This window comes from Ostrinia furnacalis, unplaced genomic scaffold (genome assembly GCF_004193835.3).
Source record: "Ostrinia furnacalis isolate ACB-3 unplaced genomic scaffold, ASM419383v2 OfSCF0611, whole genome shotgun sequence".
NCBI lineage: Eukaryota > Metazoa > Arthropoda > Insecta > Lepidoptera > Crambidae > Ostrinia > Ostrinia furnacalis.
In genome coordinates, this window is record NW_021130850.1 from 49,835 (window position 1) to 71,543 (window position 21,709).

The 21,709-nt window shown below is 37.6% G+C and overlaps 1 protein-coding gene across 1 annotated transcript; it reads left to right on the top strand.

The window, feature by feature from the left end:
- Positions 1 to 551: 551 nt before the first annotated feature.
- LOC114366301 (uncharacterized) lies at positions 552 to 6,841 on the top strand. The gene is made up of 7 exons (XM_028323134.1): positions 552 to 861; positions 2,100 to 3,809; positions 4,268 to 4,372; positions 4,978 to 5,079; positions 5,698 to 5,760; positions 6,153 to 6,279; positions 6,693 to 6,841. The coding sequence occupies exons 1-7, from the start codon at positions 552 to 554 to the stop codon at positions 6,730 to 6,732; spliced, it is 2,457 nt and encodes an 818-aa protein (XP_028178935.1). The 3' UTR covers positions 6,733 to 6,841.
- Positions 6,842 to 21,709: the final 14,868 nt, after the last annotated feature.

Below are 21,709 nucleotides of genomic sequence, written 5' to 3' on the forward strand. Positions count from 1 at the left end.
ACCGTCAGAAATCTACGGTTAAAATTAGGTGGTGCAAGTCAGCCTTGGTGTTTGAAATTCGAATTACAAATTCGAAAGGATCGGTATTTTGCGGGACACTGCAAACAGGATGTTCGTGAGGGATTCTTCTACAAGAATTTTCTTTCAAACTTAGGTTTAACATCATTCTGGGAATCACGAAAACTTGCAATTATATCTTGTTAAACATTACTCTGGAGTACACATACCAAAATTATTTTTACTGCACAAATTACTAATAGTCCCGTGTTAAGCTAAATAAGCTTGTGTTACGAGTGGGCTCACCACAATAGCGGCGGTGGGATTCGAACCCGCGTTCCTCGAATCTTGAGTTGACCAATCCGACCACTTCACCGTTGGGCTATAGTGGCTATCGGTATCATAAATGAAAACATCGATATCGACATTTCTCACAACTAACATCACCACGCCAGCTTACAAACAAACCAAAAGCATTTTCGGATAACATTTCAAATACATCCTAAATTCCTGCACTCTCGATTCAGTCGCGGCATCAATGTGACGCTATAGTGATGTCCTTAACAATATTACTATCGATATTCCTAAATTTTAATTTAATTTATGCAACTTATCTAAATGCAGAGTCAAACTTTCTCAGGCCACAGTTGGAAAGAAATAATATTATTAATAAGGGTGTATGGGTGAGGGATCCTAAAGATAGGTTGTTTGAGAAATCCAATGCAGGGGAGTTCATTTTTAGGGCAAATTCCTTGGATGTGGACAGCTTACTGCAGAACAATTTTGATGCGTTCGGTGACAATGGCATGCAGGACTCTCCGGGGATTTCGAGTTACGTTGAAAGGACGAAGCGGTCTGCGAACAGTAAGTGATACTTCAATGGATTGTTTAATTATATTTATAACCGCCTCTGTGGTCTAGTGGTAAGACCACCTGCTTCAGACGCAGAGGTCCCGGGTTCGATTCCCAGTAAGGGCAGATTTTAAAGTTCGGTTTGTTTGGTGGTAGGGCTTATTCTAAGTCCGCCTGGCTAGCTACCACCATCTTACCTAAGTCTGTCGTCATAACAACAATGTTAACAGCATTGTTGTGTTCCGGCAGTTAGAGGTAATATAGCCAGTTCCTCCGTGGTTGAGGATTCCGGGTGAAGCTCGCTTCCACCTTCGGCCTGATCATCACTTACCATCACGTGAGATACAGGCCAAGAGATACCTTGTTGCGAATTAAAAAAAAATGTTTTTACTATTGTGTAGTTGACTACAGAAGACCCCGAAGATACCACAACAAGTATCGTTCTGAAAGTGTCTTTCTCACAATTAAAATTTAAGTAGGTACTATCGGCAACAGTATTAACATTGCCGGTCATGTCGTCTCGTTCTATCGCAAAGAATTGATGAGAGCGAGAGCAAAAACGGAAATGGATAGTTAACACTGTGGCCGTGTGTACATACTTAAGGTACATACTCGTATCCATTTCGTTTTCAATAACCTAGCTGTCCAACTAGTACTTTGGAAATAGTACCTATCAATCATGTTAGTAGACGAACCAAGTAACTGTGAGATAGTATCTTGATAGAATATTCATAAAGGTTAACATTTGGGGCCCACTGAAAACCAGCGTCGTGGCCTTCCCCACCGTGGGCCACGGCATATGCTGAGTGGAGTCGCATTGCGATGGGCATCGCTGTTGCGACAGGATAGCACTGCTCAGTCACTTTTTATTTCCTTGTAATATTTATGTGCTGTTTCTGTCTTTTTTTCTGTATACGTTCTCTGTCATGTATAAGTGATGTTCATCGTAATAAATGTTTCTTTCTTACTTCTTTCATTTTTGTGGGAGATATTAAATCCTGACACCATTAGCCCTAGGATCCGCGCCGCGATAAACTTTTAATCATTACGAAAAATACATATGATACGCCCATACATTTACCGTCTAAAATCGTCGATGAGAGTTTATCACGACGCACGTATCCTTTTTCGGCAGGGCAGGGTTGTACTCTCAGCTGTTCTATCCTACACTAAAAGAGAAGGTGAAGCAGCTGGAAAAGACTAGTCTATTTCTCTCGATTTCCCCATGACTAACACTTTTACATCCTCAGATGAAAGAAAAAGAATTCTACGTGAAAGTATGAAAGAATGCAAAGGCGATAAGGACTGCGTTCTTCATAATATAGACGATAAATTCGTGAAATCTAAACTTATATCAAAACTTAAACCAACATCCGTCTTTAATGATTATCCTTACGAAGTTGCTATTCTATTAGAAGATAATAAACTAGATGACAACAGTAGCAACAATATAAAGAGAGTTAAAGAGAGCACAGATGACAATTCAGTCATTCCTTTATATACGAATAAAGAATCACCTCAAGTGAACATAGAATCACTCGTCAAAACTGAATCTAAGGTCGAAACAGCTATCAATAATACCATAACACCTAAGCGTAGCATGAAAAACGAATACGAGAGCGAAGTGATAAAAAAAATCGAAATCAACGAAGAAATTGACAGTGACAATAGCACTAAAGTTGACCGTAACATATTTGACAAAGAAGAACGAGTATGGCATCAAAATATGCCGATGTCTGACGCAAATGCCTACAAAATTTTGCCTAAATATCCGAGCTCGAAGAATAAGCCAATAAATGAAAGAGGACTTATCAAAGTACTCTCAATGCTTACAAAAACGTTCAAAAAGATAATGAGACAGCACAGCGACATCAAGAAAATACACAGCAAACTGCACTTAATAAACGATGAAGTTAAAAGAAATATTGCTGATATGAACAAAAAATTCAAAGATATCGAAGAGAAATACTCTCACATTGTAACTTTAAGCGACAAGATGAAAATTTTCGAAACTAGCATGAATTTAAAGGAAGAATACTTTAAAGTTAAGGACACTGAGATGTCCAAAAATTTGCTAGAATTTGAGAACCAACAAAAGAAGTTTTTGACGCAGCAACGACAATTTTATAACATACAGAAATTGATGCTGGCACAGAACGAAAAGATTAACATGAAGCAAAATCTAATAGCCAAGACTCAGAGCGAGATTTCACATAGACAGAACAATTTTGCTCGGATTCTTAAAAAAGCAAAACAAATCTACATAGACAATAAACAGACATCCAAGATTTCAACCACAACCAAACCAAACGTCATTAATGATACTGATGAACCTGCTAGAATAACTCATACAACAACACAGGCCCCAATAGCTACAGAATCAATTAAAATCAACCTTTTTTCTATACCTTCTCTAAACAAATTAGTCAATCAAGATACTTTGCTGCTAAAAGATAAAGATGAGCAGCCAGTTGATGATTTAGTTTACAAATACTACTTTAACAACACTTTTATAGATAACCTCATGAAGAGCAAAGTTCTATCAACTTTTATGACTACAGCTGAGAACGCGGAGATTGCAAGAAACGCCAAAAACAAAAGGAATAAAGACGAATTAGAAACTACGATCTTATTACCGATAAATAAGATTGAAAATGGAGGTGCATTAAACAGAGAGAGAAGGTGGATTCACCATATGTCTAAAGCGAAACTGAAAAAGATATCTAGAGGCAAATCTAGTATTACCAATTCAGATATAAAAGATGAGAAACCACTAAAAACTAGAGCAGAACGTAATGCCTCTAACAATGGTATTAAAACAACAAAGCTATTCGCAAAGGACAAAGCAAATCCGTACCAAATAATGGCCAAAAACTTTTGTACGGAAATCGGTCAGAATAAAAATGTCCAGATGCTGAGCTGGTGTATAGAGAAAGCGTTAAGACGATTGCAGTATATGGGTAAGTTATTAAATAGAATATTATCATCGTCTTATTGCAAGAACTCATTGATTAGAAACTTATAGACATCGGTTAGCAAACTTTATCAATCATGAACATAATTATCGACTATGGACTACTTCAGACTTATACCATAGGCATAGGAAATAACGTTTTTTGTAAAGGTAGAAGATAGTGAAATTTTGGTCCATCTGTACCAGGTGAATTCATTGTTAAAACTGAGTTCTTACAAAAAGCCGACGAAATCTAAATAATGCACAATATTATAAAGGTGATGAAACTATTAATAATAAAACTAGTACGTTTAAATTTAATAGATTAAGCACTTAATTATAACTTTGCATCTACTTATTGAAGTCTGATTTTTTTTATTGCCATTTATTTTTAAATAAGTTGACCTCCAACTTTATCCGAAAATACGAAGTTTAATAATACTAAACACATATTCCACTTTATAGATTTCCCAGCACCGGCCCCACCGCCAGAGAATACCAAAGTAACAACCCAACAAGTAACCACCGCTGCAACTACTAAGATCTTACCACTCCCTAAAAGTTCTAAAGGTATGTATAAAAATATTACGTATGAGACGTGTAAAATGCCTTGAAAAGGACAAGAGGTATTAAAGAAGTAGAATTTGACTTAACTTAATTATTTCTCTATTTAACTATAGCCTCATGTGGTTTGCACATTATTATAAATGCAGTTCGTTCGTTTCAACCGAATGACGTCCACTACTCCGAAGGATCCAAGGCCTCCCCGAAGGATTTCCACAAAGACTGGTCTTGCGCCGCATCCATTCCCTGGTCAAATCAGAAATGAGGAGATCCGCAGGAGAATTAAAGTGATTGACATAGCCCGCAAAATCGCTAAAATCAACGGACACATAGCTCGCAGAGCTGATGGCCACTGGGGCAGAAAAGTTCTCGAGTGGCCTTGGGGGAGGCCTTTGTCCAGCTGTGGACGTCATTTGGCTGAAACGAACGAATGAACCTACTTGATGACTATCCTTTTGCCTCTAGTAAATTAGAGAGTCGTGGTCCTGCAGTGGAGACTAAATGACCTGATGATGTTGCCGCTTCTATTCAAATATTTTCTTTGTTTAAATTAAATCATTCATTCGGAATATGATATTTTTAGCTTTTTACAAGAAATGTTCTTCTCTCAGGATCATCAGCAGTCCCACGTGTCTTTACATCGACTCCTTCATTGCCAACATCAGTTACTACTTCAAAACCACTAGCAAATAGTAACTTGATATATTTTCCAGGTAAATTAATATTTAATGTATGTAAACTGTTTTTAGCTTTGCGCAAAATCTCTTCAATTTAATTAAAACCTATGATAAATTCTTCAAAAATATGTTTGGTCAGGTGATTTTGTTTAGCCCTTTAAGTACTTATCAGCGAAACGAAATACAATAATTGAAATCAATCGTTACCGCGGTCTCATGCGATCACTTAGGCCTAGAACAGACGGTGAAACGCAACTGCAACGAAACTGCAACTTTCTGATGATTCTGATGAATGAAACTGAAACTGAAAGTTTCAAACTGGTCGCGTCATGTGTGGTCTCTCAACGGACGCTATGGCAGAAACTTAGATGCAACTCAAAAGTAACTAGCAGTTGCAGTTTCGTTGCAGTTGCGTTTCACCGTCTGTTCTGGGCCTTAGAGTCCCACGAGATATCTGATAATTCAAATGTTTGTATTGTTCAGATAATGAAGAATTGGAGTCAAACTTGAAACAATACGGTAAGATCTAATAATAACACACTTTATTGGTCTAATCTAAATATTGAATTGCAACAACAAAAGCTTCAAGTTATAACAGGTAATCTAGTTTCGAATTTCATTCTGTACGACTTCATGTGCTTTGTATTCTTTCAGATCTTAAACCTGACACTGAGGGCAACGTATACTATGATGGAAGCTTACATTCAAGCGATATTGGTAAGTAACAATAAGGAGAAAAAATAGAAAAGAAAATAGTAACTTAGTATGAAAGAAACAGCGTAGGACCCACAAGGACAGACGACCTTATAAAGGTAACAGGAAGGCGCTGAATGCAGGCCGCTATCAACCGGGTGATGTGGAAATCATTGGGGGTGACCTATGTTCAGCAGTGGACGTCCTGTAGCTGTATGATGATGACAGAAAGCACGAAAAAAAGAAAATTAGTCATATTGAAATAGAAAAGAGATTCCAAAAAAGTCAATGGGCTATAAATGAATCTAAAAATTCAAATTAATTATTGCATATCAGGGTTGAAAAACATAGATAGTTAGGCACATGTGAGTGGAATATGTATGTTTTCTAACTAATATTTGTGTGTTTATTTCTAGTTGGACTTGGGATGCCAGATAGCGAAGGCTTGTCAGACATCATGCCGGGCTTTGAGAGCAATTCCAGAATAGATGTAGACCCTTACGTCTTCGATCTTCAGGCCAGGAGACGGGAAACTGTTAGAAGGTACTTAATTATATTCTTCTAGAACATCATCATTTCAGCCACAGGACGTCCACTGCTGAACATAGGCCTCCCCCAATGATTTCCATAGTGACCGGTTGGTAGCGGCCTGCATCCAGCGCCTTCCTGCTACCTTATGATGTCGTCGGTCCACCTTGTGGGTGAGCGTCTACTATGTGCCCTGCCATTTCCACTTCAGCTTGCTAATCCGTCGTGTCATTCCTCTAGAACTTGATTTTTATTTTATTTTTAATTTAGTCTCCACTGCAGGAGCCTGACTCTCTTTAATTTACCAGAGGCAAATGGAGGATTTGGTCAAACTCCCCACGGTGGCCAGACGGGTTGGGGAGGCCTGATGTTCGCTTATTTTGTTGTTTCTGAACTGTTTTCCTAAAAATATTATTTTTCTTTTTCAGAATAAACGAAAACATAATGAAGAAAGTAATGTATGGATAAAATACGTTAATGAATTAGACTTAAATGTATGGTAAAGGCTCTCACACATTTGGTTGAAACGGAAACGGAAGCGCATGACATTGCATCAGTACCTATTGGAAACATAGTATTAAACCTCAGATCATTCTATGATCTGAGTATTAAATAAACGTGTACTGTAGGATCACTAATAAAAATAAATAAATAGGTCGCATTTCAAATAAAAATTATTTATTGCTAAAGTTACGGTTGCTGAAAAGTGGAGGTTTTTTTATCTGATTTGAATTTAGTTAAGTAGTAACAAGTACCTAAAGTGCATAACATGCAGTCAGCGTCAAATAGTCAAATGGTCAAAAAGATGACAACACAACCTTATTCCAATGAGGGCTATCGTTTTTATACTTAACAGTTGGCACCCCTGGCGATTGACAGGACCTTACTCTACAGAGGCGCCATCTTGACGAGTGGAAATGCGATAGTCCTCCTACCACTTAGCGCTCACCAGTTTGCGCCACTGTCTTCGCTACTAGCAAGTGACAGGACCTTACCGCCAACTGGTGAGCGCTAAAACGATAGCCCTCATTGTAACAAAGACGTGTTGCGAACTTTTGGCTACTTTGGGTGTCACTATTTGTCGATGTTTTATCTGGTTTTACTGAACAATGACAGTCAGTGGCAGATATTTTGTAAAAATAATTTTGTGTTTCTCCAAGAATTATTAACTTGAGTGTGTGAGATCCTTTATGTTGAACAAAATGCAATTTTTATGTACTAAATTGGATAATAAATATTAAAGCAAATATTGTAAACCAACCGATTATTTATTACATTTTTCCCTTTTAACTTAAGATTATTTTAAATTCTGAGACGACTACAACGATATCAATGGACTAGCAATTCGAGGGTCGCTAGTTCGATTTCCGCCAAGGTCTGAGGTGGAATTGTGTAAAGCAATCGTTATCATTTGACAGTTCATAACGTACGATTATTCTGTCAAACGCTTTGTTATCTGACTTTATCGTACGTTATGAACTGTCAAATGATTACGATTGCTTTACACAATTCCACCTGTCTGAACTGGTGGTAAAGCCACTCTTAACACAAAAATTTAGCTTAGCTGGACGATAAACCTTGGCTTATTTAGGTTCGATTCCTGTAGCAAGGAAATTAATTAGTTATTATATTATCCATACCAATTTTCATCCAAAATGAAAACTACTAAGGCTGCATGAGTTGCACCATCTTACTTTAACTTTGACAAACGTCAAAAATCTGACAAACTCCATACAAATAGCACCGGTTATTGTTATGGCTACGGTTAAATAAAATAAGGTGGTGCAACTCAGCCTTTAATAAGGTAGGGTAAAAAGATTATGAGACATGTAGATGCTCCTTTAACCGACGAGGTGCGGTCTCACAGACCGCTCCGGTTTTTTAAATTTCTGGATTGCAATGTTCTACTTACTCCCGTGTCCCGAGCGTCTCAGTACCTTCGAGTTTAGTTGCCCAAACGCCATTACAGGTAATGGTTACATCGACGAGGGCAGTTTTAATAAGATAATTCGATTTAAAGTTCAACAGCGGTCTGTGGGACCGCACGTCGCAGACTACGTGACATTTTTGTACCATACTGAAACTGGCGTTTTTGTTTTAGACGACTAATATTTCGTAAAAATGATGGATCCTGGGCCACCACAACCTAGGAAAAGACATTTCCTAATGATATATTGATATTTGAACATAATATTATGTAAAAGATGGTAGTCTGTAAAAAAATACCGCGAAACGGGTGGTAAAGCAAACAGTGACATGTATTCTAAGCTCTGACATGCCAAATCAGCCTGATGTCATTGCACCAGCTGCAAAAAAGACGTGGGTGAATATCCCAAACACGTTTTTTACGCGGCGGAGCTGATAATCGATGGGAGAAATGTAACTAGAGCGATGATTTTTTTTCTGTATATAGTTTATACAGCGTTTTACACGATAGCAAAGTCTTCAGGACAATAGGTAGTTATTTTATGTACTAAAAAATTTTTCAAAGACCCAAAATCTAATAGCGGTGGCGCGTCCTAACTCTATTTCTACTCATAAATTGTGTTATTCCTTCTTTCTCGGGGATTCTAGTAATTTAAAAATAGTATAGCCATAAAATACATTAAATAAGACTTCCAAATGATATGAAAGAAATGTGATATTTCATATTTTAAGTGTTTTTAATAGCCTTTCAAAACTGTCCCACGAAAAAAAGCAATTACAGTGGCTCAATTTCGACACTCTCTTACTTCTCCAAAGAAGCTTTGAGAGACGTAGAGTTCTTCTTCCCTGCATCACTCAACTGTGTCCTCCTGATCGGGCTATAAAGACTTGCGACTTGTGGTATTGTTTTTCCAGCAGACCCGTAAATATTAGTATCAGCGGCACAGGAATACAAAATTTTTCAATTTCGCTGGCAAGTGTATGAGTGAAAGCTACTTACTTAGATGCTAAACGATTCTTTAACATGATTAAAGTTTGGTGTTTTGTTGTATCTGCATACAGAAATTATTGATCAGAATTATAGTTTTCTTTATAATTTGAATTTTGTAACAGTTTTTCAATTCCGGTGGCGCAATTTCGGTGGCTCCGGTGGCGAATCTATTGCCGGAATTGGTCTTATTGGCTCTGGAGCATTGTACCTAGGTCTACTAAGGTCTCAGTCATAACTACAATATCGTCAGTGAATCGAAGTTGTGTGATGTACTCGCCGTATCTTGATACTGAGCTCGGTCTAGCTCAGAAGCTTGAAAACCTCTAAGTGGGAGGTAGTGAAGACTTTAAGAGATTATGGTGTCTCCAACTCTGAACCCTCGCAGCAATCAGATAAGTTTCGAGTTCTGATCTTGGGGGAGGGCTGATATGATGAAGTTTTCATACAAATACTTCAGAAGTTGCATGTATCGACAGTCAATTTGACGCCATTAAAGAGACTGTAGCACAGCCCAGGTCTTGACCGAATCGAAGAAGGTACAAAAAGGCCAATAATAATGACTGATTATAGTCCTCAGTCTTCTGCATAATTTGACGCAGCATTAAATATGTACGTAGTATTACAAACGTCTTTTCGAAAATGAGGTTGTCTGGGAGACTGGATGTTTCAGGAAAAAGCTGCCTCATCTGACTCTGGACCATCGCCAACGTCCATTCCATTCCAGTCTCTAGCACCACCACCATGTCTTATTTTTTGGTTTATCGACCATTAAACATGGTGGTATTTAAGAGAACTTTAGTACTAGCATTCCATCTGATTTCATAAGCTCAGTTGTGATTTCATTATCTTCTGGTACATCGTTCGTTCGTTTCAGCCAAATGACGTCCACTGCTGGACAAAGGCCTCCCCCAAGGTTTTCCACAATGAACGGTCCTGCGCTGCCCGCATCCAGGCTCTTCCCGCGACCTTTACCAGATCGTCGGTCCACCTAGTAGGAGGCCTGCCCACGCTACGTTTTCCAGCCCGTGGTCGCCACTCTTCTGGTACATACCTTGTTGTTTTTAATAGGGCATTCTAATCTCACTCAAGCTAAAGTCTAGGATATCTTCGCTAAAGTGTCGGAATAGTCTCGATTTTCAGCCTAATTACTAGTAGTGCTTCTTAATCTCTCCTAGCAGCTTAGGCATTTACCAAAATGGTTATGATATCCTCGTTATTCATGTTGGTATATTCAATTTGGTCCTCGCAAATACATACTTTCGATTTATTACAAAAAAATCGTCTCTATAATACACTTTGTATCNTACATTTTAGTCCATCTAAATTGAAAACGAAATTATCTTACAGGTGTTACCTATGCATTCCGAAAATGCTTAACATGCAGTAAAAAAATGACCTGATTTTGACTGATGTTTACCCTATGTCAATTTTTTTTGTGCATGTAATATACGTGTCATTTATTTTTATTTTATTCATTATGTTCACTATATTTAAGAAGGAGTGTAGTTTTTCTTGCTTTGATTAAAATTTACAAGTTATATAAGTATTATTAAGGGTCAAAAAAGTTTTAGCCATATTTAAATAAAAAATATACATTGATTCCTCGCAAATTATACGTATGTTTATTTGTAATACTATAATGTTCTCAAAAAATATAAAACCAATATACTTTTATACAAAAAAATATTACTTTTCGAGTAAACAGTATAGCGGTCCCACAGACCGCACGTCGCAGTCATTGTAATGTTTGTGATGAGAAAATAAATACTATTAAATACTATTTATACTTACCTTGTTAAGGACGCAGTGTAGCCATGACAAAAAATATCTGGAGGACAATGGGAGGGATTGGAGGGAATATACTAAGGATTCCAAAGCAGGCATGTTTGAATCGCTTGAGGAAAATGGTACTCCAGCTCTGTTTTCAGAAAGAGCTGGCAGGCTTTAATAATAATGAGATTTAGTTCCTAAAAACTTGTTCTATTTTAAATCATCGAAATGACCATAATTTGAGTAAGAATTGAAGAAAAGCAGCAAGAGATAAACTCCCATATTCACAAACATTACTATGAGGTCTCACAGTGCGCGTGAACGCACAGGACATATGAACCAGTTCTCTGTTCAATGCTGTGCGTTCGATTTTCTGCTTCACTTAAGCAAGGGTGAAAGAGTTCTAGTGGGGACTATGCTTTGGCAAACGTACCCAGAACGCGCTTTTAGCTCGATAGACGACGACTTCAAGAAGGATGGTTACAAAACTGGATATCACGCTTATGAGGCTTTTCTTTCCTTTCACCAGAAATATTGAAGTCAAAAATGTTTACCGCCTCTGTGCTCTGGTGGTAAACCACTTCAGACCCAGAAACCCCGGGTTCGATTCCCAGTGATGGCAACTGCTTGGTATGGTAAGTGATACTGATAGGGCAAAAATATTGGAGTCAAAAAATTTTACCGCCTCTGTGCTCTGCTAGTAAAACCACCTACTTTAGACCCAGAAGTCCCGGGTTCGATTCCCAGTGATGGCAAAATTTCTGCTTGGTATGGTGGGTGGTATAGTTGTAGTAATTCCACCAAGGTACCACCTTACCTAAGTCTGTCGCCATAAAAGCATTGTTCAGTTCTTTGGTTGTGGATTCTGCATGAAGGTCGCTTTCACCTTCGGCCTGATCATCACTTTCCAACAGGTGAGATACAATCCAAGAGCTTCCAAGTTCCCCACGCTTGGCAGGCGGGTTGGAGGTCGCAGTTTAAAAGATTGATGTTTTTCAGAGAGCGCAGCTGCCCGTTCTCTGTTTGATGTGTAGTCCCTAAGTCGCCTCTTACGACACCCGTGGGAAGAGTAGTGGTTGGTGACAAATGTTCTACTCTGCCGTCACCACACGGCTTACTCAAACTACCCAAACCACCTCCATACCAAATTCCTAGTCCAAGATAGAATCCAAGTCATATACCAACGTGTGACGTCGACATTAATAGGTGAAAAGTACATCCTCCCAACCTTGAAAGAAAAACAAAAGAAAACTAACCACTATCGCAAATCACTGATGAGTTTCTAAAAAACAATTAAAAAGACCGAAGCTATGAAACGCTTGTTTAACAAACACCAGTCTTCTTGGTTAGTTAGTGTGGTTGAGACGATAGATTAGCAAGCATTATTACTTTTAGATCTTTAGTTATAGTTCTTGTCAAGTATTCAGTCAAAGGACACTTTGGTGAGTTTTTAACCATAATTTTGTCTAATTCGCAGCATATAGGTAAAAATAACGATCACGAGAACTCCAATTCTTCAAAACTTCAACTCTACTAAAGTGTATTTTATTTGATTCAGTGACAATTTTACCATAATAATTAATTTAATTCAACAAAAAGTATAATAATATTTTAAATTCGAGGATGCTGGCTGCATTTTCTTACTGAATAGCTGTACTTAGCCCTTTTGCAAAGTTGATTATCTTTGGGCCAGAAAAGTTTTCGAGTGGCGACCACGGACCGGGTTAACTTGCAAACCTCCTCGATGGAAAATGTCGAGGGAATTACCTGGATGCATGCAGCACAGAAAAGGTCGTTGTGGAAGTCCTTAGGGGAAATCGTTTCAGCCAAAGGACGTCCACAGCTGGACAAAGGCCTCCCCTAAGGATGTCTACAATGATCGATCCTGCGCTGCCCACATCCCGGTGCTTTCTATCTTTCTAAAGTGTGTTTTATCTATCTATTTATTCCACAGGTTATCCCAAACCTTCAAAAGACCAGCAAACTATCACATGTCACGATGCGACTACGACACAATCTTCCAGCGGGTGTTCTGCGTCACGCTCGTGGCTATAGCCCTGACGTTCACCGTCATTTTGACGAGCGTGTTCGTTGACATTGACGGTCTACTCTCAGGGAAGAACAAACGTAAGATATTATCTCGCTTTCGCATTCTATCACTGTCGTTCCTTTCCTTAGTAATGACAGTTTTTTAACCAAAGGTCATAGCAGACTTATCAACCCGGAAAGGGATTCAAAATCAAAAATATTTATTCAGTTTAGACCACAAGTGGCACTTATGAACGTCAATAGAAAATAATAAAAAAAGAAAAAGGTAGCCCTTATGGGGCACTTTACATGTCTCCTTATCTTTTGGGCCCTACCAGCGCTTCGAGACAAACATATGGCAAGTGCTGAGAAGAAACGCCGGAACAAACTCAGTCACCACTTATTGCCAGGAATTATCTAACGGTAAGAGGGTACTTCTCATCGCCACGGTTCTCATCGTCACCTTCGTGGCGAATTTTATTTCTAACTTATTTCAACTTTTTGTAAACAAAAATTGTAGCGCTTGATGTGAAGATTGTAGTCTCAGTAAATCAGTCAAATAGCGAGTCTCGTTTGGAAGCTTTAACGTTTTGAATTTTTTGATGCCACGAAAGTGATTCTGTACTTCACAGCAATAATTTTTTCAAACTTTACTACTGTAAATGACTCTTAAGTGTTTATAAAACATATATTTTGTCTTATTTTCATAGATAAATAGCAATAACATAATAAAAATAGGTACCTACCTACTTTAATCTATATATGTATATAAAAATGAAACCCGTTTTCCGTTGTCACGACATAACATGAAAACGGCTTGACCGATTTGGCTGATTTTTTTTTATAGTTTTCTAATACTCTGTACAAGGTTTTTACGGAAAAAAATATAAAGAAAATCTCTACGCTAAGGCGGTACGAAGTTCGCCGGGTCAGCTAGTACAAGATAAAATTTTACCGATTACGTCACCTACTAAGTTACAAGATTCTACGCAATTGGTTTTAAGGATGACACTGGTGGCATTCTGAAATGCTAAAGAAGCAAAAAACGGATTATCAGTACCTCAATAAAAAAAGAACAACAAGAAGAAAAAGTCCTTCAACAAAAATATATTTTTTATTTAGGCCAGAGGGCCTCGTATTTTTGTTGTACAACTTTTAACTCAAACTTCAGATTAAATTTATCTTACAATCAGATACACAGTCACATATACAGACTAACATACAGTCATACAGACAGACAACAAAAATACGAGGCCCTTATTTTTTTATTGATGTACTGAACTCTACTTAGGCACCACGTATAATTTATTAGTTATTAAAATATTATAAAAATATGAACACCAGTCACTATATTTTAAAATAAACCAAAGCAAGAAATCACTTTCGTGGCCTAAAATCACCTTCGTGTATAAAACACCACGAAGGTGATGCCACGAAGGTGACGAAAATTTTAGTTTTTTATGAATTATTCTTAAATTTGAATTTAACGGTTCAAATCGAATACTACACAAATAAGTCTAACATGTTAAGTTTTCAATGGCAAAGTTTCAATTAAATTGTTTAAATTTTAGAGGTAGAAAATATTGTTCAAGCAAGCGACGGCATGTCTATGGATAATCACAAAAATTTACGTATTTTTTTCGCGGAGCGACGATCGACCTATCTCACCTTCCCAATGGTCGAAGCGCGACTGACGTTAACCGAATAGAACGTATATTGCCCGAACAGCTCTTTTCTGTAAAATGAAAATTGATTCTATGTCTGCTGCTGAGCCCCACAGTAAAAGACCATAAGACATAATACTATGAAAATAACTAAAATATACAAGCCTTGCTGTTTCAACATCAGTCAAGTTTCTGATCTTTCTCACCGCAAAGGCAGCTGAACTAAGTCTTCCCGCCAAGGCAGCAATATGGGGGCCCCATTGTAATTTACAGTCTAGGGTAATACCTAGAAAGACAGTAGAGTTTATCAGTTCAATGCGTTCATTATTTACTGTAATATTAGTATTAACTTGTTTGACATTAGGCATAGTGAATTTTAAACATTTGTTTTTTTTTGCGATTGTAACCGTATCAACTCAAGGCGGTTAGTATTCTTTGTTTCGAGTTTGTCTCTATAAGGAATCGCTAGTGAAACTTTTGTGTGAACTAAACTTAAACTTAAATAGGTACCTACTTATGAAACACTAGCTGACGAATTTAATGCCGCCTATTTTCATCAGGAATATTGTAGAATTCTAATGGTGAAAAATTTTACAAATTGGTCATGTAGTTTCGGAGGCTCCTGTACTTTATAACATTACTAGCGGCCGCCTGCTTCGTACGCGTGGATCCCGTTTTGCCCTCTTTGGGGTTGAATTTTGCAAAATCCCGTCTTAGTGAGCACCTACGTTCTAAAAGGAACCCCCATGCAAAATTTGAGACTCCTAGCACTTGCAGTTTCTGAGATTTCGTGATGAGTGAGAATCACCTGTCGCTTATGAAACTTTTCTTCATTTTTCAGAAAAACACTTCAATGTGCCAGTGGTGGAGAGCGATATCCAGGAAGTCCAAATATCGAATCTAAGACCAGATGCATTCTTCAAAGAAGAAAGGAACTACGATGATGAAGATGAGAACTATAGGAGTAAACGATCTTTGGGTTAGTATTTTGCTTATTATCAAGTGGTGCGGAATTTTGAACTTTATGCAGATGGTTTAAGGTATTGAGCTGCATATCCTCTGACTTTCGCGAAGTCTTCTAACACAGACCCACTTTACGCAGTCATTATCATCATCAGGTCACTTAGTCTCCACTGCAGCAGCACGACCCTCTCTAATTTACCAGATACATATTTCCTTCACTCCTGACCCTGGCTAGACGGGTTGAGGAGGCCTGTGTTTGGATTTTTGGCCCTTTACGATATCCACGAGAAGAATGAGATTGGTTCTATTATACCAACTCTGCCAGAATCGACTGACACAGTACAGTCAGCGTCAAATAGTTCGTGACACCCAAAGTGACCAAAAAGTTAACGCAACCTTATTCAATTCCAATTCCTTTCAAAAACCTTCCAATTGTAACAAAGACGTGTTGCGAACGTATATGTTGTCCCGAAGTGGTGGTAGGGCAAGCTATATTTGGGACGTGTATAAGTGCCCTAGAAAGGGCCTATGTACCTACTGAATAAACTATTTGAATTTGAACTTTTTGGCTACTTTGGGTGTCACAAACTATTTGACGCTGACTGTACATGAAACACAATACATAATATTAAGTGTGTTTTCTTCACAGAATCCCCAAACTTCCTATTCCACGTCAAGAACCCTAAAATGAAAAGCATCCTCACAAACCGCTTAGCAACTCTTTTAGAAGAACTAGACGCAGAAGAAACAGTGCCTGAAAGCAGGAATCCCAATGGAGACAATATCAAATCCGTTGACAAGCCAAAGATTTTCGAAGAAGACACAAATAAAGATGGAATTTTCGCTGCAATCAAAAACGGACTTAAAAATGATAGAGATGATAAGAGATCAGAAGATAAGAGATCGGAAGATGATATGCTACATTTAGCTATGCACAATATTCTGCTACAAGGTATCATAGGGCATATGGATTTGAATGACGTGTATAAGAAAGTACACTCTTTGGTCAAGAATTTTAAGGACATCGATGAAGATACGCCTAAAGGTAAGAAGGTTGATGACATTGAGTTATTATTGTACTACGTTTGATGATGGTTAAATTCTGTAGCTGTAGGGTAGTAGGTCTCCTTAATTGATGTTTATTATCTTATACCTAATAGGTTACTAAACCTTTGTTTGTTACCTGTCATCCGCTTCGCAATGGAGGGAAGTCGAACCCTAACTTCGAACTCCTCCATGTTCTTCTGATTGATTTCGATGCGGGTACAATGACAGTTTAACTTTCCCCCGGGACAAATTTGACCTTCACTGGTTGAGTTTTTACTGGCGGTCAAGCTGTAGATCCTGGCTACACAGGAATTGCAGCGGTGGAAACGAGAGGTGGCAGTGGAGTCCGTAATTAAATTCTTCTTGTAGATAAAATAGTTCTTTCTAAATAATTTCTTGTGAACTACGTTTTATAGACGCCATTGTATAATATTTACAGAAAATCGAGTTCAAGACGTCGAAAGAACATCAGAGAAAGAGCCTTCCTTCACCAGAAAAGAATATACGTATCCTAAACTATCAAAAGATAGTAAACGATCTAGCAAAATACTACACAACCCTTCAATAGAAGAGAACAAGTTCTTTGAGGAGTTAGTCAAATGTGACAAACTCCAAAATGATATCACAAACACGAACCAAATCAAAACTATTGAGCCTAAGGACTTTAAACTGCTTACACAAAAAGGTATGTTCACTGAATCACAACTTTCTGGTATTACTATAAGTCTAGCGGTTAAACCAGTCAGTGCCTAAGGTTTGAGAGTGGCACGGGAGCGTGTTTTTGTAACGTCAAACGTCATTGAGACTTTCGATTTGATTCAGATTTATATGCTCTGTCATTATGTCAATGTCACCGCTCCCGTGCCAATCCCATACCTCAGGCACCGAGTGAGTTAAGCGCTAGACCTATAGTCGTTTCATCCAAATGATGCCCACTGCGGAAAAAACACCTCCCCTAAGGATTTCCACACGACCAGTCCTGATCTGCCTGCATCCAGGTGCTTTCCGCGGCCTTCACTAGATCGTCGGTCCACTAAGTGAGAAGCAGGTTATACGTTACACTACATCTTCCTGTAAACATTACAAATGAAGCATAGGATGATGAATAATGTTGTGTTTTAATTTCTTTTCAGCACCCAACTTGTTGATAAAAACAATTATTGATATCACATCAAAAGCTAGGCCAGAAATGAATGCGTAAGTTAAACATTTTTAAAATTTTAATCTACCAAATTACATTGTAATAAATATGTTCAAATATACCATTGATCTATTTTTATTTGTATTGCAGAAATTCAAGGGAGACCATAAAAGGTATAATAAAGCTCATTTACAATGGGAAATCAGTAAAATTCAGTAGACTAGAAGACGATGAAAATCAACGTAAGAAAGAACGTAACGTTAATGAAAGACAAGTTTTACTTGACGAAGCGATTCCCAAAGACATCGATGAGAAAAAGAACGATGATATCAAAGATATTGATCCCCCTGAGCCAGTAAAAACAAAGCCAGAAAGACGAAACTCAAATGCTTATTTGAACAAAATCATTGATGATTATTTCAAGAAATATCCACAGAAAGTTGACGATGATATTGATGATAAATACAATGAGAAAATGGAAACCAAACGGCTTAAGAGACACATCAAAATTAGATACGAAGATGATGACGTAACAACTGTCAGTCCACCGAAAACACGCGATAAAAATGATGATGATGAATTGTTCGTGGAAATTGAAACGCATTTTGATAGCAAAGGCATGAAAGGCGATAAAAAGAAGAAACTAATCAAAAGCATCATCGAAAAAATACAAAAAGCAATCCACTCGGATCTCGATAAGTTTAACGACGGAAAGAAAAAGAAACACAAACGGATACAATTCAAAAAGAGAATACAAAACCCGTTGGAGAAAGATAAGAAGTTGTTTACAAACAAAATCATGCTCCCTTTTGATACAGTGGAACAAAGACATTCTGATCCTATAAGCAAAACTGTGCCATTGCCGAACCCGCTGCCGTATGTAGCGGATAAATCTGGGGAAAATTGGAAAAAGACTTACTTCGGCCCTGGGTTTTTGACTGTATCAAAATCCCTTAATTCTGCAGAAATGGGAGAAGTTGATGTTGACTACAATAAAATTATGGGAGTCAATGGCATTCCGCAGAGACTACAGAAACCTTTGAACACTGATATCAGTGAGGAAATGCTAAATGGCAATACGTACTTCGATATGGGCAATCTGAAATTCTTCATCAAAAACATTGATGGTACTGGACTGTCTATAGGTTTTAATCAGTACACTGACGAGCCACCAGACCCAGAAACCATCAAACTGTTCACTGGAATAGAGCACTTAGTTAAAACTTACAATCAAAAAGATGCAACTGAAAAAGCACCCTTATTCACTGGAGATAAAGATAAATCATCTGAAGAAAGATACCACCAGATCTCTAAAAGAGACGTACATAGTAATAGAAATGAACATTTAATCATAAGACGATCGGTCAAAGAAATGCACGAAAAGGACTACCATTCAAACGAATATAAAATCATTTTTGATAGCAACTTCTTACCCTACAATAGTTACCAAGACATATATGAGGGCAACAAGAAAAGTGTGGCTTTAACGATAAACAAACAAACAGAAAATATTAACACCTTTGACCATGGTTTAGATAACATGGAAATTATTAGAAATAACATTGAAATCAAAGAATTGCCAGCATTGATGGATGAAAAAAATAACATATTCCAAAAGAAATTGAAGCCTTCAGATATATTGAATATAGCAAGCATGTTGGATAGAAAAAAGAGATCACTAAACGTGCACAAAATCACCAATCTGAAGAAGAAGATGAAAATGAATAAATATCTAAACACACGCGCTGTGGGCAGAAAGAAAATCATTTTAAACAAGAAACGTAGCAAACGGCAAATAGATAAAATTAGAATTATAGCTTCTGATACTATACCTAGTAGAAATAGACATGCAGCAGATAACATATTTTTAGTTAACGACGAAGATTTGCTGGCAGATAGAGCTATTATTAGAGAAGTTGAAACGCCAGACGTAGTAGACTTAGATGAAAGAATGGGAGTAGATGAAAGAATAGGAGAACAGTACGATATGGTTCCAGTTATGTATGAAGATCCACCGTACACTACAAATGTATTCGATGGCAGATCTAGGCATAACCAACTGATGTCTAAATACCCTCACATATTTATGGAAGAGGTCGCCAGATCTAAAGAAGATTACACTCCTTTTCTTTACAACAAATTTGAAATCAAAACCACCAGAACTCCAGTTTATAAACATGTTACTACAGAAAAGCCTACAACCATCGTTGATATTGCACCAAGATTGGAAGAAATAGTCAACGCTATTGAACCAAAACCTAACTACAAATTGACAGTGAAGATACTTCCCAAAAATATGACCAGTCTCAATACAGGATTCAAGGAAATCCACGCGAGTATCAATAAGAGTTTCAACAAAGATGGACTAACGTATTCCTCTTTGGTTAACGTTTCGGAAATTTCCAAAATAGAGAAGCTTCATAACTCTACGCTACCTACAACAGTACCAAAGTTCACTACGCCTTCAACTTTCATTCAAAAGATCCAAGACCAGCAAACCAGAATGGACATTCTACTAAAACAGCACAAAAAGAGAATCGACGAACAATTGGAACATTTAAAGAAAGAGCGCGTTAATTTAGACTCGATAGCCTTGAAGAATTTAGAAGAAAATACTACAGAAAAATCTGAGGTTACAACTTTAAAACCTGACTCGTTACTGCACATGTCGAATGACGATGTTACCAAACTGCTAGCATCAGCTCTATTTCAATTACAATCTCAAAACGAATTTTCAACAACCGTAACAACTACTACTAGAACCACAACTACTAAACCAACAACGCCAGCACCAAAACAAGACAATATAACCCACGAAATTTTGCAGCAAATAAACAGAAACACCGAAATGCTGCAGACGTTTCTACAGAAGCTGACTGACAAATTGTCAAAAGAAAAAGCGCCTTTAAGGCACAACAGCGAAGAGCTACGACCTGCGAAATTTGACTACAATATCCCGAATTACTGGAAGCCTTTTCATGAACGTGCCCCGTACCAGCCACCACTGGAAGGCAAGAATGAGACACATCTATCTATACCACTCGTATACTCATTCCAATCGCCGTACCCAGTGAATAATCAGCCTCAACACATACCTATAGCAAGTGTAGTCTACCACGGGCATATCCACACAGATTCGCTAAAACATCTAAATCAAAAATCTAAAGATGCAAGGATAGATACTAAAGTAGACGCTAAGAATAAAACCAAATATTTTATTGACGAAATGGAAGATTTCAAAGTTATTCCAGTGAAGAAAGAAATCAAAACTGAAGTTAAGAGCACTACTCCGAAGGTTTAAGTGATGCTGAGAAGTTGTATTGATAGTTACATTTTATAAAACGTTTTGTAAATAAATGAGTTACGAATTGATTATGAAGTTATTTAAATTGAACAATTTGACCTTAATCTTACACTTTCGCACCTAAGTACCTAGGTGCTTAGGTAAATACTTCTTTTCATGGCATGACGATAATGTTATGCTTTTAAAATAAATTAGGTAATTTACTCCATCATCATTAACTGGACGATACAAAGTTCGCCGCGCCAGCTAGTCATTCATAAACATCTTGGCATTCCGTGACTCTTGCCTAATTGTTTTAATAATTAACTGCCTATCCGAATCCAGAGTAATTAAAACCACAGATTAACGTGAACTCGATACGGATATTTGATATGACGTAATTCCGTTAACGATGGTGTGGTGATTAAAAGATTTAGTATCAAAAGTACTGGGTACTGGGTTCAATTATCAGTTAAAAAGCTAAAAATTTTATATTGTTTGCTTGTGGGGTTCCCGTATACGCAATTCCAGATAAAAATAAGGGCCCCTTCCCACGGCACACGTGTAAATGTTCAATTAAAACACGTAAGTAGTTAAACTACTGTACGGCTAGCATGAAAAACTTTTGAGTT

Excerpts from the sequence above, each read along its gene's own strand:
- LOC114366301 (XM_028323134.1), top strand. The coding sequence starts at position 552 with ATGTCCTTAACAATATTACTATCGATATTCCTAAATTTTAATTTAATT. Across the intron at positions 3,810-4,267 it reads AAGACGATTGCAGTATATGG|ATTTCCCAGCACCGGCCCCA; the intron begins GTAAGTTATTAA and ends TCCACTTTATAG. Across the intron at positions 5,761-6,152 it reads CTTACATTCAAGCGATATTG|TTGGACTTGGGATGCCAGAT; the intron begins GTAAGTAACAAT and ends GTTTATTTCTAG.